Source organism: Orycteropus afer, unplaced genomic scaffold (genome assembly GCF_000298275.1).
Source record: "Orycteropus afer afer isolate SDZICR_OR568_19922 unplaced genomic scaffold, OryAfe1.0 scaffold00293, whole genome shotgun sequence".
Lineage (NCBI taxonomy): Eukaryota > Metazoa > Chordata > Mammalia > Tubulidentata > Orycteropodidae > Orycteropus > Orycteropus afer.
The window spans coordinates 3,014,411-3,033,665 of NW_006921880.1; the positions used below are offsets into that span (position 1 = coordinate 3,014,411).

The 19,255-nt window shown below is 41.5% G+C and overlaps 1 protein-coding gene across 1 annotated transcript in view; it reads left to right on the top strand.

Moving 5' to 3' along the window:
• Positions 1 to 1,117: 1,117 nt before the first annotated feature.
• Positions 1,118 to 19,255, top strand: part of PDE6C (phosphodiesterase 6C) — a 64,909-nt gene continuing 46,771 nt past the window's right edge. Inside the window, exons 1-8 of the mRNA XM_007951275.2 lie at positions 1,118 to 1,597; positions 10,281 to 10,433; positions 10,541 to 10,630; positions 11,923 to 12,063; positions 13,095 to 13,169; positions 14,184 to 14,248; positions 14,353 to 14,419; positions 19,077 to 19,124. Of these exons, the coding sequence (XP_007949466.1) occupies positions 1,118 to 1,597; positions 10,281 to 10,433; positions 10,541 to 10,630; positions 11,923 to 12,063; positions 13,095 to 13,169; positions 14,184 to 14,248; positions 14,353 to 14,419; positions 19,077 to 19,124 (1,119 nt within the window). The remainder of the gene's footprint in view (positions 1,598 to 10,280; positions 10,434 to 10,540; positions 10,631 to 11,922; positions 12,064 to 13,094; positions 13,170 to 14,183; positions 14,249 to 14,352; positions 14,420 to 19,076; positions 19,125 to 19,255) is intronic.

Sequence of the window (19,255 nt, forward strand, 5' to 3'; positions counted from 1 at the left end):
ATTAAGTTTAGAGAATTAGATGAACCCCAAAGGGTTGATATTTTGAACTAGATGTGGATGTAGGAATACAGTGCTATTTAGAGTCACTGTAATATTTAATATGTATCTTCAATTTAAAAGAATAGTGGGCTTACAGCTTTATAGAAATATTTAAAAGACCTTGACTAAGGAAATCAAGAAAATTGGTTTATGAAATGTGTAGCTTGATTTATTAGTTGCTTAATAGTGTTTAAATATTTGGGAAAATATGCTTAATAGGTGTAAAAGCTTAATAAACTGAACGTTAAACAAAACAAAGCAGCAGTTAAGTGCTCTTTCCACTCCAGAAGCCCCTGAGATACTGAAGATCCTAGCAACAAACAAGATAATTATCATCCAGTAGATTCAAGCAGATTGTGCCTTTGAGCAAAAATGCATAATGTCTGACTATTACTATTGAAAACAAAATCCAAAGTAATATACTTAGCAGGAAAACCCAGTTTGCAGCTGTGCAGGTTGTCTTTTTGCAATCTCTTATCTTGACAAGGATTATTGCTTAAGTTGTGGATTGATTAGGTTTGAGTCACTGGGAAATGTTTTGTCATGTTCACTTCTCCAATAGCCAGTCTAAGGTTTGTTCTTTTAAAACTCTTCTGAAGTTTAAGCAGTTTCACTTGCATGCAGCTATCATGACAGAACAAGTCCAGTTTTCCGTTCGTGCTTATGTGATGTAATTACGGGTCTGTCAATGACTCTTCATTGCTGCAAAAAGCAGCAATGTTCAGTTGCTGTCTGCAATAGACACCTCAACTTGCCCTTTGCTTGGCTGATCTATAAGATGCTCTGAGGATTCTCTGAGGACTTACAATCTAATAATGCTTAGAGATTTAGTGCCCTGAACAACTCTTTAATCCTCTGCTTCCTGAATCCCACCCTAAGCCAGGACCTTCTGTCACATCCCAAGACCTTCTGGCAGCTGCAGAGCTCCTAAGTCACCATTCTATCTGACCTCTGGGGTTTCTATGGGGTACCAGTTGCAATTTCTTCCATCATCTTGACCAGGATGTGTTTCCTTCTTGGCTCTCTTCCTCAGGTAACACTCTGAGGGCTGAACAACACCAGCTAAGCAAGCCACACCATGGGTGAGATCAGCCGAGACACTGTAGAGAAATACCTCGAGGAGAACCCTCGTTTTGCCAAGGAGTACTTTGACAAGAAGCTGCGGGTGGAAGTACTGGGAGAAATCTTCCAAAACAGCCCGTTGTCCATCAAGGGCAGCGCCTCCTTTGCTGAGCTAACACAGGTGGAGGGGTCAGCCGTGTGCTTGGAGCTGCTGCGGGCAGTGCAGGAGGCGGCAGGTAGCATGGAACCGGTGGCACACAGGGCCCTGCAGAGGGTGGCCTGGCTGCTGCGGGCTGACTGCTGCAGCATGTTCATATGCCGGTCACGCAATGGCACACCAGAGGTGGCCTCCAAGCTGCTGAACGTCACCCCAACCTCCAAGTTTGAGGACAACTTTGTGATCCCTGATAGAGAAGTTGTGTTTCCACTGGACATCGGAATCGTGGGCTGGGTTGCTCACACAAAGAAAGCCCTTAATGTCCCAGATGTGAAAAAGGTAGGTGGCCTCAAGAAAGTGGGGCAGAGCAGAGGTCTTAGTGTGGTCAGGGAGGAACCCATGGGAAAGATGCCATCTTGTGGCATTGGTTTGGCCGTAACTTGGGGACAGAGGAGAGGAAGAGCATCCAGGCCTGGGGATGTCAGATTCAGTAAATGAAAATACAGGATACCCAGTTAAGTTTTAATTTCAGATAAACATGAATAATTTTTTGGTATAAGCATGTCTCGTATAATGTTTCACAAACCCACCAGCCACTCCTCAGAAGGAAGGTTGGGCAATTCACTTCTGTAGTGATAGTGCCTTGGAAACCCAAGGAGGGGTCACTATGAGTAGATCCAACCCCACGACAGTGAGTTTGGTTTTTACTCCTTTACATCTCCTAGTCTTGTGTCTCTGAACAAGACTGTCTTGTCCCTTCTGAACAACACCAGCAAAGCAAGTCCCTACCCCCACCCCTGGAGAGGTCAGCCAAGGACCCAAGATTTATCAGCTGCTCCCTGCATCACTCATTCCCAATCCTCTGAAGAGACTCAGTTCTTTGGAGTAGATTGGCTTATAAATGGAATCATCTATAGATCCAACGTGCAAAAAGAAAAGTGATGCCATTTGAAAGGTCAGATGTTCAAATTGGGATCATCAAAAACATGAATTTAAGCCAAAAAACCAAGCTCACTAACGTGAATTTAGGTGGTGGTTAAGTGCAAGTTTACCACACACACACTCCTTCATAAAACACAGGGCTATCAGGAATGAATTCCAGTCATGTGGCCTCTCTTCAAGACCAACAGCACAGGGCACAAATGCAAAGCATGCTTATGCTCTCTTAAAAATGGGAAGTTTAATTTTTCTTCTTGCCACTACAATATATGTTCATTGTGGAAAATTTATAAAATACAAATGAACAAAAAGGAGAAAATGCAATGCAAATCACCCATCATCCTTCCACTTAGCGATTACCATGGGAGCTCTGGTAGCATAGTGCCTAAGGCACTTGACTGCTAACCAGAAGGATGGCAGTTCAAACCCACCAGCCACTCCTCGGAAGGAAGATGGGGCAATCTACTTCCGCAGTGATACTGCCTCAGAAACCCAAGGAGGGGTCGCTATGAGTCGGGTTCGACTCGACAGCATATAACAATAGCGATTACCATGGGTTGAAGCCGGGTGCTTCTCCTTCTGGGCTTTTTTTCTACATGGTGCATCCCATGCCTGTGAATTACTATGAAGAAAAGGAGTCCCTGGTGGTGCAAACCATTAACCTACAGGTTGGAAGTTTGAGTCCATCCAGAGGTTCCTCAGAAGAAAGGCCTGGTGATCTCCTTCTGAAAACTCAGCCACTGAAAACCCAGCGGAGCCCTGTTCTACTCTGACACACACCGGGTTACCATGAGTCAGGGTCAACCAGGCAGCAACTACTTTTGTTTCTTTTTAAATGAAGAAAAAGGGAGAAGTGAGCTCTGGTGGCATAAAGCCTAAGGCATTTGACTGCTAACCAGAAAGCTGGAGGTTCAAACCCACCTGTCACTCCGGGGAAGGAAAATTGGGCAATCTACTTCCATAGAGATACCACCTCAGAAACCCAGGGAGGAGTCGCTATGAGTCGACTGAATGGCAGGGAGATTTTTGTTTGTTTGGATCCTGACGTTATGGAGTTAAACGGGGGTGGGGTGGGGGAGGGGAGGATCCCAGGGCTCAAGCAGAGGCAGCTGGAGAGGCTGGAAGATAATCCCTACAGGCCTCCCGAAGCGGATTATGGGAGGAGGGCTGCCCAGACCCAGAAGGGGCAGATGTTAGCAAACATTAGCAACATTCAGCAAACAACCGCAGGAAACCCCTCGGGTGCAAGGGTTGCTGTTGGATACTGACAGGTCCTTTACAACCCTCCCTTAAGTGAGTTTAAGCCGGTTTCAGTTTGCTTTTGAGGCAGCCTGCAGCTACTTCAGGTGATTAAGCTGGCATGTGTTCTTAAGGCAAAGTTCTCTGGACCCCAACTAGGAGGCTGTGTCCACACACTCTGAGGTCTTCTCTTGTGAATATACTTCACCTGAGGCTCTCTCCACAATTACTAGGGCATCACACTTAAGAAAGCGATATCCAAGATGTTTTTTCTGAATTTTTTAAAAAGAAGTGAGTAAAATGGTTTCTGCTGTAATGCATCTTTAACGAGCCCGGTTTTCCATGTTGAAGAGAAAAATTATACGCTCATGCACTACACGTAAAGGGTCAGAGAAAAAGGGCGCTCAGTGAGATGGATTGACACTGTGGCTGCAATAAGGGGCTCAAGCATGGCAACAATTGTGAGGGTGGTGCAGGCCTGGGCAGTTCTCATTCTGTGGTACATAAGGTCACTACGAGTTGCAACTGATTCACTGGCACCTAACAACACAACAACATGCACCACATAAACTCTGTTTGGGCAATGTCCAATCTCATATACATCTGTGGTCCCATAAGGTTATAACAGTTCAGAATCTCGATCAGAGAACAGGACATGGTGGACATAACTGGATGGAAGAGTGCAAAAGTTTCCTACACAACATGTGTATCTCATGTCTCTTGTATACAAAACTATCGCATTGGCAGGCATATACTGGTATAGTACAAATATAACCTATAACACATACGTCTTGATAGTGATGATAAACGTGATAGTGGTGATAAACGCCTATGTTACTGGCTTATGTATGCACTGTACCTTCTATTGCTATTTTAATATGACTCTCCCACTTACAAGTAACAAGTTTACACAAAACAGTGCATGCTTCGACTGGTAGTAGCAGCATCCAATCTCATGTATCATGCATCTCTTGAGTGTTGTAGCATTATCTCTGCAAAATATTACCAGGAAGTGTCTCATGACTCCCAAATGCAACAAAACCAGTGCTAGTGATAGCAGCAGCAAGAGGGGGGAAAAAAAAAAGTATCAATTTGGAAATGAAACAAAAGGTTATTAAACAATCAAAAAAACCTAACCACTGCCATTGAGTCAATTCCAATTCATAGTGACCCCCATCGGGTTTCCAAGGCTATAAATCTTTACGGATTTAGATTGCCTCATCTTCCTTCCATGGAGTGGCTGGTAGGTTGAACCATCAACCTTTGGGTTAGCAGTCATATGCCTTAGGCACTGCATCACCAGATGAATGCTATTGCTCACAACTTAAGCATATTAGCACAACATCCAAATCACATAACATCCTGTTTCATAGAACATATTGTGGAGGTTAAGTGACTCATGACTTATAATGGAACTGCTTAAAAAATCTGGGGGCCTTGGTCTGTTTCCATCAAAGGTGAGCATATCTGGATAGGCAGGGCACTTCATGGAAGCATCACATCTCTCCCTCCCCTTGAGGACTCCTGGCTGCTCTAGGTGGGACAAAGGGTGTGTGTGTTGGTAAAGATAGTCATGCTCCTGAGCTCTGATGAGAGTTGAGGAACCTCGTTTGTTCTCCATTTCTACCACTTAGACCAGTTGTCCTTGAGTCAACTCTGACTCATGACAACCCCAACTCATGATGGTCCATGTGTGTCAGAGGTTGGGATCTAGGCATTAGCATCTAAAAGCTCTCCAGGTGATTCTAATATGCAGCTAGTAATGGAAACCACCGTCTAGAGGGTGAGTGGATGTAGTAGGAGGAAGTCAATTTCAAACACACTGTGGAATAATAGAGATGAAAAAAACAAAACAAAACTCAATGCTGTTGAGTAGATCTGACTCATGGCGACCCCTCCTTGGGTTTCCAAGGCAGTATCTCTACAGAAGTAGATTGTCCAGTCTTCCTTCTGAGGAATGTGTGGTGGGTTTGAACCACCAATCTTCTGGTTAGCAGTCAAATGCCTTAGGCACTATGCCACCAGAGCTCCCAAGGATGAAAAAGGCTTATAAATTATTTAGTTCAAGTCTTTCCTTTGGCAGTGGACACTGAGGACATAGAGGCTGTGGTTCTCCCCCAGAGCCCATGGTAAGGGTCAGCAAAAAGGAAGGCCTGGAAAAGACTCAAGGCTTCCTGACTCTGCATTTACCCCCTCTTTCCATCCTGCCCCACTTTTCTGGTAATGTTGGCACACTCTAGATGCTGCTTTCAAATCTTCCATGAAGACAGAAACCAACATTTAAATGAAATTTCTGATCAGTTCTTCACCTTTTCATTGTCCTTCACAATTTATAAAGCACTTTCTCATTCTTGGGGGTGCTCTGGTGGTGTAGTGCCTAAGGCATTTGACTGCTAACCAGAAGGCTGGCGGTTCAAACCCACCAGCCACTACTCGGAAGGAAGACTGGGCAATCTATTTCTGCAGAGATACCACTTCGGAAATCCAAGGAGGGGTCACTGTGAGTCAAAATGGACTTGATGGCAGTGAAGTTTTGAGTTTTTCTCATTCTTGGAGTTCCTGTGTGGTACAAACGGTTAATGTATTTGGTTGCAAACTGAAAGGTTGCAGTCCGCTCCGAGGAAAGGGCTAATAAACTACTTCCAAAAAATCAGCCATTGACTACCCTGAGGAGCACAGTTCTACTCTGCCATGCAAGGGGTAACCTTTGCTCAGAACTGACTTTCTGTAACTGATTTCTCCATCTTACTTGATTCTGACAAAGCGAGGAGGAAGACTTTGAGACCACGTCCTTATTTCCAGCCTGTATGTAAAGGGATCTGCCCAGTGTCAGTTAAGGCAGGAAGTGGCAGGTCTGGGACCATAACTTGGGTCTTCTGAGTCGTCCCTCTTTCTACCACATCACAGATCACATATGGCTTCTCTCTGGCTAGCAGTAGGGGCACAGGTGAGGGAAAAACTTCTCACATCTAGACAAAGATGCAGAGACTAATACCTCTGACCTTGAGATCCATCAAGGTGGAAATGGGAGCAAATGACGTAGGGCAAGGGCTTTGGCATCAGACAGATGTGAATGCAGATCCAGGTCTGAGACTTAGTAGCTATGTGATGGATGGAGTTTCTGCACCTGAGAAACGGAGAGAGCGTATGCACAGATTAAATGTACATAAGGGGCCAGGCTCCAAGTAGGTGCACAACAAATAATAGCTATAAGGATATTACTGTTTTTTTTTTTTTTTTTTGCTGAGGGAGGCTTGAAGGCTGGGGAGTGGGCAACAGAAAAAGGCTCAATCATTATTGCATTCTTAAAACAGGTTAAAGGCAGGAATTTTTTTTTTTTTTTAAATTAACATTTGATTGTATTTTTGGTGAAAGCATACAAGGCGAAAAGGTTCCATTCAATAATTTCTACCCATGATGTTCATGACATTGGTTACATTCTTCACATTGTGTCAACATTCTGTTGACAAACACAAATTGTTTCTATTCTGGTTGTTCCATTCTCATTAACTTACTCTCACTACCCGCTACCTTCTCATCTGTCTAGGCTTTAGAATGATCATTGTCCATTTGGTCTCATATACCAAAAAAAACAAACTCACTGCTATGGAGTCAATCCCGACTCATAGCGACCCCTCCTTGGGTTTCCAAGGTGGTATCACTACGGAAGTAGATTGCCCAATCTTCCTGCCAAGGAATGGTTGGTGGGTTTGAACCGCCAGCCTTCTAGCTAGCAGTCAAATGCCCTAGGCACTATGCTACCAGAGCTCCCTTAGTCTCATATATATACATATAAGTATATAGATATTGTAGTTTGGGTGAAAGTTTACATAACAAATTAGTTTTCCACTCAACAATTAATATACATTTTGTTTCCTGACATTGGTTGTAATCTCTTTGATATGACAGCACTTTTCCCACTTCCTCCCTGGATTCCCCATTTCCATTCATTAGATAACTTGAGTGCAGTACTCAAGGGTGACATTTTAAGCTAACCTACTATTTAGTTAAAGGGTGTCTTCAGTGGGTAGTTTCAGTTTAGAGTTTAAAGAGTATCTCAGGGCAATAGTACCAGGGATTCCTCCAGCCTCAATAAATCCAGTAAGTTGGATTCCTTGAGAATTTGAAGTTCTGTTCTGCATTTTTCTCCCTTCCTATCAGGATCCATCTATTGTGTCTCTGATTAGAATGTTTAATAGTTGTAGCTGGGCACCATCTAGTTTTTCTGGTCTCAAGATAGAGGAGGTCACGGTTCATGGAGACCATTGGTCCTGTAGTGCCATTCTTTCTCTGATTCTTGGGTTTCTTTCTTTCTCTTTTACTCAAAATAAATAGAGAACAATAGATGTATACTAGATGGTTGCTTGCAAGCTTTTAAGACCCCAGACACTATTCATCAAACTAAGATGTAGAATATAAACTTTATGAACTGTATTATGTCAATTAAGGAAGACTGGTGGCACAATGGTTAAGCACTAGGCTGTGAACTGAAATGTTGACAGTTCAAACCCATCAGCTGCTTGGCAGGAGAAAGATGAGGCAGTCTGCTTCCATAAAGATATATGGCCGTGGAACCCTATGGTGCATTTCTACTCTGCCTACTGGGCTGCTAGGAGTTGGAATCGACTCCACAACAGTGGGTTTTCATTATTATAACAATTGACTTAATTGTCCCATGAGACTATGACCCTAAATCTTCAAAGGTGATTATGTTATGAGGTGATTTGTTATGTCGAAGAAGTACCAGCATCTATAGCCCTTATTTGTTTTATTATCTACCATCTATCTATCTACGTTTTTCTTGGTTGTTGTTGTAAAATTATATATAACATAGCTTTTACTAGTACATCCTTTTTCTTGTATACAACTTAGTAGCCTCAACTACTGTATTAGCCAAGGTGTGCATACTTAACGCACACTCAGTGCTACCTTTCCCATCACCATAAGTAAAAAAGTGACTCCTAACTAGGGAATGATTCCTCCTCCACCCATGGTAGCCACTGATGAGCATTGGTCTCTGTACATACACCTATTCCTGTCATTTCATAAAAGTGAGATCATACTCTATTTGTCCTTTTGTAATTGACTTACTTTGTCCAGCATAATGTCTTCCAGGTTCATTCACATTGCAAGGTGTATTGGCAATTCATTTTTCTTTGTGGCTAAAGGTAGGAAAACTTTGAATAACAGGAAATTGAAGGATACTCAAGCTTTCAATTGGGAAATCTGTCAGTTAACTATATGGGTGGTACTGATTTGGACCGTGGTTGAACAGGAAGTGTAAATGTTCAACGATTGGCTGGGTCCTAATGGTTCCCTTTCCTTCCTCCTCTCTCTTCCTTCCCTTCTCTTTTTCTGCCTCCTGAACTCAAGAGTTAGCAGTATTTAATCAGAATTTAGCCAATATAAGAGAAGGTGAGGCATCCAGGTGTCTTGCCACTCTAAATATTTTTCCAGCTGTGTTCAGGGGGATTCTTTGAAGGATCACAGAAACACAGAACTGACCAAAAGAAACTTCAGTAAGAATTGCTTGCACTGGTGAAAATTCAAAATGCAAACCTAGAAAGCTTCATCTCCCGTGTTCCTGTCAACTCCATCCACTACCTTGTAATTTGACAGATAGTGTCTTTAGGGCTTTCAGATGCAAGGAAAAAGAAAGCATTAAATTTTGAAGCTGATAATTCCTTTTCTCAAAACAGCCAGTTTCACTTAAGAACATTTCTTTGTGCTTTAGAATCTGAAATAAAGTTGGCATCAAGTTTTGAAACTGCAGAGTGAAATGTGTTTGCAAAGAAATGCTGACTGGCTTCAATCCATGGTGTATGTTTCTGGCATTTTCATTATTCCTTTAATGCTCAGGATTGCTGTGTAAGTGAAGGTGATTATGATGCTTAATGAATAATAGGTTAGGAGGAAAACAGAGTGTGAGCCAGCCTTGGCAAGCAATAGATTAAGAGAAAGAACCTAAGGAAGTCTGGGGACATCCCACACTGAGGATGCTACAGGAAACAGAGAGAAAGAGTAACAGGAAAAGTTTTCAGGAAAGAAATGTGACTTTTGAGAGCATGAGACAGAGGGAGGGGCCTCAGGAGGAAGGGTCCTCCTGGGTGTAGGAAGCCTACTTCCAGACAAAGACATCCACATTCTCCAATGATTAGAACTGATAAAAAAAAAAAAAAAATCCTAGAACTTAGAAGCAGAACGGCACTTGTAAACGAGACCTACTTCTCACTGGATTGTATATTTAGAAATGGTTAAGATGACAAATGTTTTGTTATATATACTTTAACTGCCATAAAGAAAAGAGAGAACTACTTGTCATCCGAGAGGTCCCTGAAAATGTCCCAGGTTTCTCTTCTCAGTATTTATTAAGCCCCCACTGAATGCCAGACATTTTTCTAAGTTCTCTATGCATCTTCACATCAAACATCCTAGAATTATCCCCATTATCAGATTAGAAAACAAAGACAGAAAGAGGGTAAGTAATATGCTGAAGATCACACAGCTAGCAAAGATGGGGTCTGTTTTCAGCCCTGGAAGTCTGATTCCAGAACCTTCTTAGCCATTATGTGATGCTATTTCCTAATAGCCAGTTGTTTTTCCACCTTGGGAACCACACAAAGGAGATTTGGGGTGAGGGCCTGCATTTGGCTCCCTTGGTACCGCATTTTCTTGGTCATGGAATGGTGGTGTGGGGTAGGACTGTGGTCAATCCCCCTGTGCTGGGGCCCCGCTGATCTACCCGTATGGTGTGGGGACTCAGAAGAATGATCTGTCAACACTCCTGGGTCTATCATCCTGTAGTTGGGTGCTGCTTTGGCCAAGACGTGAATGTTTCTTTCAGAACAGTCATTTTTCGGACTATATGGATAAACAAACTGGATATATCACTAGGAACCTGCTGGCAACCCCGATTGTGATGGGCAAGGAGGTTCTTGCTGTGATTATGGCACTCAACAAAGTAAATGCATCTGAATTTTCCCAACAGGATGAAGAGGTAATGTCAACCCTGGGCCTCCAATCGGGGATACAGGAATTTTGTTTATTTGTATAATGGAGGAAAAGATGTCACAATCATGATTTGCTTTTCTCTGCTACCTGTAGGTCTTTTCTAAGTACCTCGATTTTGTTTCTGTCATCCTAAAGCTGCATCATACCAACTACCTATACAATGTTGAATCCCGAAGAAGCCAGGTAAAGGCAAGGTGACGTCAATCACTCCACGCTGGCCTGTTCTGGCACAGGAGGTCCAGAGGCAACAAACCCAGACCACTCCCCTGCCCTCGAGGGCGTTTGAGCCACCTGGAGTGGATTCCCCAATGCTCTGCCCCAGGAGTCCTCCTGTGGTCTCCTTCCCTTCCCCCACGAAGTTCCACTTTCACAACAGGTTCTGCTCTTGGGCTAATTTTCACTTTATGCCCAATCTCATTGTGGAATGAAACAATTGGTCTCAGGAATTAATTGCAAATGCTAATATGCACAAGGGGTGCGGTGTAGCCCCTGAACTTCCACTATAATTACTCCATCTATATGTGCAACCAGCTTGGCTTTCTTCAGTCTATGTCCTGGGTGACCTTGGTTTCTTCAGCTATGAGATAGTGATGATAATAATAGTACTCACCTCATATGGTTGTTGTAACTATTAAGTGGTAATTAAATAGATTAGTTCACGTAAAACACTTAGCAGTTCCTGGTACATAGTAAATCACTCCTCTGAAGTCTGTTGCCTTTGTGAGGCAGAGGGAAAAAGAACACAAGATAACCAAGTCTGGACGTTCTCTGGACCGCAGTTTCCTCATCAATTCAGGGGGGGAGGGGAAATTCGGATGGAAGACTTCCAAGGTCCCTTCCCCGTCTAACTTTCCAGGTAAATTTACCTCTGACTAGTCCAGGATAGGAGCCCTGGTGGCACAGTGCTAAACCACTTGATTACTAACTGTATGGTCAGTGGTTTAAGCCACCAGCCACTCTGCGGGAGAAAGATATGGCAGTGTGCGTCTGTAAAGCTTCACAGCCTTGGAAACCCTATGGGCAGTCTACTCTGTCCTATAGGGTGACTATCAGTTGGAATGGGCTCTTTGGCAATGGATCTGGCCCAGAATGCATTGAAGGAGGCATGTAGCATTCTCTCTCCAAGGGCCAACAGGAGCCAGTGGGCCACCAATACTGGACCCTTGGCCAATTGTCTTGCATCCATTTCCAGAAACTTCCCATTTGGAGCCAAAATATTTGGATGTGGGGACCAACCACAGCTTCATCTCTTTCACAAATGGGCTTGCAATGGTCTGTCTAAATCATCCCATGTAGAGAATCTAATTTTTTGGATATATATATGTGCAAAATGTAATTGCATTTAGATTAGCAATATGTATTCACTTTATTTGATGCACTTCATGTTTTCTTCTGGTTAATGCTCTATCATTCTGTGTTGCTTTCTCTCTTTATTGTGTGTTTTGTTCTGTTTTCCTTTTAATACCTACTTTCAGATCCTTATGTGGTCAGCCAATAAAGTATTTGAAGAGCTCACAGATGTTGAACGACAGTTTCACAAAGCACTCTACACAGTTAGAACATACCTCAACTGTGAACGATACTCCATTGGACTGCTGGACATGACCAAAGAGAAGGTCCTTGTTCATCTAAAATTGCCTATAAAATACATGAAATGTGATACATTAAAAAATGGATAAACTATTTAAATAGTCACTCATGGTAGGTCACAAGAACCAGTACCAAGAAGGCATGGCACAGAGGCAAAAACATACATTTTGGAGCAAAAAAAAAAAAATCTAGGTCTGAATCTTGACTTTGCCACTTTCTAGCTATATGTATCCAGCAAGTGTTTTTACCTCCCTGATTCTTGGTTTCCTCCTCCCTAAGAAGGTACATCTCTCTAATTAGTTGTAAGGAACAGAGATATTCTATATAAAAAGTGTCTTAACACGCAGTAGGTTCAGTCAGCAAGGAAGATGGGGAGAATGAATGCTGGGTAAGGCAACCAAAAGTGTTAGCCAGTCTGTATGACTTTTCTCTTGCCTCTTACCCTACCTGGATTTAGCTTCAGTGTTTATAAAAGAGCTGCTGTACATTGAGTACTTTTAACTATAGGTCAGGAGAGGTGTTTTATATGTTTTATTCACTCAGTTGTCACAGTGACTTAATAGTATAAGTCCTATTATTATCCCTAAGTTTACAGATGGAAAAAATGTAAATGAATTGTTCGCAGTCACAAGTTAATTAGCAGTATCTCTGGGAATCATAGTGCCTTCCCAGTGCTAAAATGCTTAACTTACGTATTTTAACATAAAATATGAAAACATATAAAATTCACATAAGGTAGTATTGTAGAACAGTTTAAATAGGATAGAGTATAAATATAGTTAAATATAATCTCTTCCAGGAAATATGCTAATAATATAATATAATGACATTATAATAAAATATAAATAAATTAAATAATATTGTTTTATATAATATGAATGCAATTATTCATATAATATAAATTCTATATTTATATATTATTTATTTATATTAAATTAAATAATAATGATCTATTGGATACTGTATAACATTAAAATAAATATAAATTATTAATTATACTATGGTAAAACCACAGTATAATTAAACATAATATAATGTTAAATCTAATTTCCTCCAGGAATTCTATGATGAATGGCCAGTCAAGCTTGGAGAAGCTGAGCCTTACAAAGGTCCAAAGACACCAGACGGCAGAGTAAGTGCAAATGTCTTCCTTGCTGACACCTGTGTGGTATTCAGGTACTAAAATTACTAGGCACTCATGCATAGAGAAACAAGTATGGCCTGGGTTCTAGTTCGATAACTTTCTGTGGGACCCTGGAGAAGCAGGAAGAGCACTGGACAAGCAGTTTGAGGGTCAAGTCCCAGCTATGCCCCAAGCCAACTGGGTAGTGCTTGCCTTTACCTGTCCATCTCATTTCCTATAGAGCCAGGCCTTGGTAGACCAGAGGTTCCCACGAGGGAGGACTATATCAGAACTTGCTGTGCAACTTTTTAAACACACTGGTACTCAGGCCCTTCTTCAGAATTGAAATCTCCAGGAAGCAGTTGGGTTAGGTTTACTTTCCTGCAGAAAGCTTGCTTTTTTTACTCCCCACTATGTCCCAGCACACAGGACAGCAAAGGGAAGGTTACGGATGGATTGTGTTCAGGCCTCAGGTTCTTCATCTGCCAAATGTAACAGATGGATTAGTTCTCTTCCAGCCTTGACAATGTGTCAGCTGGATTCTGTTTCTCAGGGACCTGTTCAGATTAGCCAGTGCTGGAAGGAGATATATGTTCTCATTGTACAGAAGGAAGGGGAAGCATTAACTAAGGTTGAGAAATGACATGGTTCATTCAAGTGAAGTTATCAATTTCAAATATTTCTGGACAACAGAAAGGGGTCAGTTAAAAATAAAAACAAACTCACAGACTAGCTAGTGATTTGAAAGCAAAAGATTCCCCCCGAAGCTCTTTGGTTGAATTCAACTTTTAAAAACTAAATTTAGTTAAATAGCCTTATGCATGCAGCTAAACAGCTAATAATATTTCCTGTTTAATTATAAGCTTGGTAATTTATGTTATGCAGAAAAAAATATGGTTAAGAAACAAGATACTATGTGCTTGAAAGAGTTATGAAATGATGTTTTAAAGTAAAAATTCCCCAATGAAAAATGTTTCCTTTGGGAAATAAAATTATTCTCATCATCTCCCCTTTTCCTCTTAGGAAATCATCTTTTATAAAATCATTGATTACATTTTACATGGAAAAGAAGAGATCAAAGTGATTCCGTGAGTACTGAAATGAAGTGGCTACGTGAGTTGACATTTTTATCTTTATACACAGTGCATTTGTCTGTATAACAATGGTTTTCTTTTTTCCATGTTCCCTAAAGGACACCTCCTGCAGACCACTGGACTCTTGTTAGCAGGCTGCCTACATATGTTGCTGAAAATGGATTTGTAAGTTATTGAACATATTCACATTTTAAATATTATGGCATGAAAATCTTATTAGGTAAGAGATTTAAAAAAAAAAAACTGAAAGCAAGAATACACAAGATAAGGATGAGCTGGCCACTTGGTTTGGCTCAGGACGTAGGAAAAAAGAATCTTGGCCATTCAAATGTAGGTTAGCTGGAGACTTCAAAACTCTAAATGAATGTATTTAGTCAACATGAGAAAGATTCATGCAGCCCCTGATGGCTTAATCTGTAGCCACATAGAATCAGATGACCCTGAAGCCAATGACTATTATTCACGCTGGGTTTAAGTCTATCCTTAGTACAGTCAAGGCTTCTGAAACATGGAAAATTACTGACAAAAAAAAAGAAAAATACATAAAGAGAGAGCTTTACCCCAACTGCAATGTAAAATGACCGAGGATAAAGGAAGTCAAAATTTTCCTCCTTGTCTCTGGGGTGGGGTGGAGTGAACAGTGGGCCAAACCTGCTCAAGAGTGGGAAGAAAACCCAGAGGGCTGTGGTATGGCCCATGGGTCTCATGGGCCAGTGGACCAGGGGCTGCCATAGCTGTCCACTCCTCCTCAAACATACTTTCCTTCTTTCTCAAGGCTGACTTCTCTACCTCGTTGGGCTTCTCCACCATCTGTGTGGATTTTTGGCACTAAGATTCCGTTCTGCACGAATGTTCTTTGGTTTCAGCATTTCTATATGTTGATATCTTTCTTCTCCTTCACATTCAAACTTCTTAAATGTATGTTACAGCATGGATTGGCATATTTGTGTTTTTCTTTAGTATTTTCATTTTGGTTTTGGCAGCCTTCATTTGTCTCCATATATTTAGTAAATGTGATGTGAATCATAGTGACTAATAGTTAACCAAGGGACATAGGAAAAAGCTAAAGATGTAGATTTTCTAGTGTTTTCTTTTATTGTCACAAATTTTTCAGTGCTTTGGATGTAAATTTGTGGGTTTAGAATGGTGACAAATTAAGGGAAATACGGTGATATTTATATGCAGGATGCTTTACTCTGGGGTTTCATGTAGAAGACCTAAACCCAGGCTCCATGGTTACATGACCAGGTGGCCACAGCGGCTTCATATTACACCCCCCCTTTCCCCATGGTTGAGACATGCCAAAGCGACTAAGCCATTGAGGATTTTATTTTTTTTTGCAAGCTCCAGTTCTGTCACAGATTCTCTGCAATGCTTTGCTGCTGCTCCATTGTTCATCTAGGATCATTTCCGTGGCTCCACCCTTTCTCTTATCCATGTTGGTAGCCCAGGACTGGTACTGGTGGCAAACTAAATTGGTAAATTATTTGTCATCAAATTGCTCATTGGGCAATTAGCATTCCCCAAGTGATTATCAGAGAATTGACCTTGGACTTTATCCTGGGGCTCTGTAATTAGGGTGAATTTACATCCCAGTTAACTTGGGACAACTTTGAGTTATGCCTGCTGTCCTGGCAAGTTATTAATATTCCTCCTCACCACTCTTAAAAGTATAATCCTATAGTGTGTACTTGCAGGAGGCAGGACCTAACTTTGGCACTATTGATGTTGGGATTAGATAATTCTGTTTAGGAGACCTGTGGTTAATCATTTGGCTGCTGACCTAAAGTCAGAAGTTCAATCCCACCAGCCACTCCATAGGAGAAAAGACCTGGTGATTTGCTCTCATAAAGATTTGATGTTGTTGTTGTTGTTATTTGCCATCGAGTCAGCCCCGACGCATAGTGACCCCTCCTTGGGTTTCTGAGGCAGTATCACTACGGAAGTAGGATTGCCCAACCTTCCTTCCAAGGAGTGGCTGGTGGGTTTGAACCGCCAGCCTTCTGGTTAGCAGTCAAGTGCCTTAGGCACTATGCTACCAGAGCTCCTAAGATTACAACCTAGAAACCCTATGGGGCAGTTATACTCTGTTCTATAGGGTTACTGAGTCAGAATAGAATCGACAGCATACAACAACACAGTTCTATGTTGTAGTGCATTGTAAGGAGTTCTGATGGCACAGTGCCTAAGGCATTTGACTGCTAACCAGACGGTTGGTGGTTCAAACCCACCAGCCACTCTGTGGAAGGAAATTGGGGCAATCTACTTCAGTAAAGATTTACCACCTTGGAAACCCAATGGGGGTCACTATGAGTCAGAACCTATTCGATGGCAGTGAGTTTAGTTTGGGTTTGGTGCATTGTAGGATATTTACCAGCAACTCCAGGCTTTATAAAGTTGCTTGCTGTGAGTGGGAATTGACCCTACTGCAATGTTTCTTTTGTTTCATTTTTTAATCCTGGCTTCTACCCATTAGATGCCAATAGCACCACTCCCACCCTCCCCCTAGTTGTGACAAGTGAAATTGTCTCAGATATTACTAAATATCCCTTGAGGGGCAAAATTGCTATGGTTAAGAACCACCGTCTAGAGGATTATATCAAAACATTTTGGCAGATCCAGGCAGAGCAGTGCCACTCCTGGGGGACCTATCGTAATATGACAGCAGGTTATCGTGAGAAGAACAAGAGGCTATGGTTCAGGAGTCCTGGGTTGCTTGTCTTGATCCTGCCATTGACCTTGGGCAAATCTAGTGTTAGATTACCCAATAAGAAGGTAAGCAGGGGTTTACTTGAGCTTACTTACTAATCTGTAGTGACAATTTCACATTTTTTTAAAATAACATCAAAGATTCTGCTTCTTGGTATGGCTGGCATTTGTCTTTCTCCCAACCCCACAGCACCTACAGAATCAAAGCCTTTTTTAAAATTTACAGTCCCAGACTGAAACAGAGTACCCAGTAAGCGAGGCAAGCAAGCATGGGCTGACTTTCTAATCTGTAAGGAATAGTTCCACATATTTTCCACCACATTCCTTCAGATTAGTAAAGAAGCACAAGTAAAGCCATGCTTACCTTGTTTATTGAGTAACTCACCCCTGGGCAAATCCCTCGACCTCTCAGAGTTTTAATTTTCTCATCGGTAAAATGAGTTTGTTGGCTTAATTATTTAAGAAATGAAGCCTTCAAAAATGTTTAAAAGCTATTTTCTGCATAATAAATCTACAACGTTATTAGAAATTGTTTGTATATATGTATATGTATGTGTGTGTGTGTATATATATATATATATATATATATATATATATATATGATGCTCCCCTAAACTATTTGAAAACACTGCCTTTTAACTTTTAAAACTTCTCCCTTGATAGCAGTTTTCTCATGGACTCTTTTTTATAGAGAGGAATGGCACGTATTAGTGTGACCTTGCCCGAAGTCCTTGTTGGTGAGACCCATTAGGTCTCACTGGACTTGGAAACACGTGTACAAGAGTTCCCATTAAACAAGTAAACTCCAGCTTTTTTTATTATTATTATTATTTATTTAAACTGAAGATCTTTCTTTTTAGGTACAAAGCGTTGGCACTGCTTCTTTTGTTGGGTAGATGTCTTGGAGAACCATTCAAGGAAGATCACTTAGTCCAACTGATGAAGCCTGTAGCCTTCACACGGTGTATGAGAGCCCACTTGTAACTACTCACAAGATTAAATATTCAGGAATGTTGTGAGCAAGTTGTTAAATGATTGGCAGCTTGAAATTGTCCATAGTGGGAATATTTGCACCATAGAAATTGACAAATGCTACAAATCAGGACTTTCCACAGGAAGGCTGATTTACAGTATCCTAACTGGAAACCTGATTTCTAGTTTTATCCTATGAATTTGAACAAATCTTTTAACTGCTATGGGCTTCCTTTCTTTAAAAGGAAAAGCTTGAACTTAATTTCTGAAGTCTTTTCCAGCTTTAAAATGCTGTGATTTTAAGTATCTTAAATAATGTTGAAGGAGCTCTAGTGGGGAAGTGGTTAAGGCATTTGGCTGCTAACCTTAAGGTTCGTAGTTTGAAGCCCCAGCCGCTCCTTGGGCAAAAGATGAGGCAGTCTGCTTCCATAAAGATTTATAGCCTTAGGAACCCTCTGGGGCAGTTCCACTCTGTCCTATAGGGTCACAATGAGTAATTGACTCAATGACAGTGGGTGGTGGTGGATATAGTGTCAATGGTAAGAAGATGCAGTCTTTTCTTAAGACCCATTTGTGGATATGATCAGAAGTTCAGATACTTCAAAATGATTTTTAAAAAAAAAGTTATACTTTCTTGTCCTTATAGATGTTGAGTGATAAACTCTGAATTCTAGTACTTAAAATGATGTTTCGCAGTGAGTCTATATGTTGGTGTAACTAAAAGACTGTAGCTCTTTTCCTTCTGCTCCTTAGCTAACTCCTTCTAACCTACATTCCACATCAGACTGAAAAACAAACAAAAAAAATAAACATTCCCACTTGCCCCCAGCAGAAGTTTTTCTGCTCAGACTGCTCTTCTCCTTGGAGGAACAGCTAATTGCTTTGAACTTCAAAGGGGAACTCTTAGAAGCTGGGAGAATAGGACAGAGTAGAGATTCTGTTCAACGTCACCCAATGAATCAAATAGCAGAAGAGAAGCTAACTGCAATGAATTGTTAGCAAAGTTGGTCCAGGGTGAATAATTTGCCTGCTAGCAGTCAAGAGCTATGCAAGAACTGCCCCCCTCCCCAGTTCTTTTTTATTCTGCTTTTTGGCTTCACCACAAGGTGTTCCAGAAGGACTTTTGTCTCTTGCTTTGCAGATATGTAACATGTTGAATGCCCCGGCGGACGAATACTTCACATTTCAGGTAACTACTCCCTTTCCAGTCCTCACCTCGCTGAGGTGCAGCACTGTAGGGGCTCTCCCTTTCATCCTGAGCTAGGCTTGTGTTCAGGTATGGCCAGGAGGTACACATGCGGCTTATGTCTCACTCACACC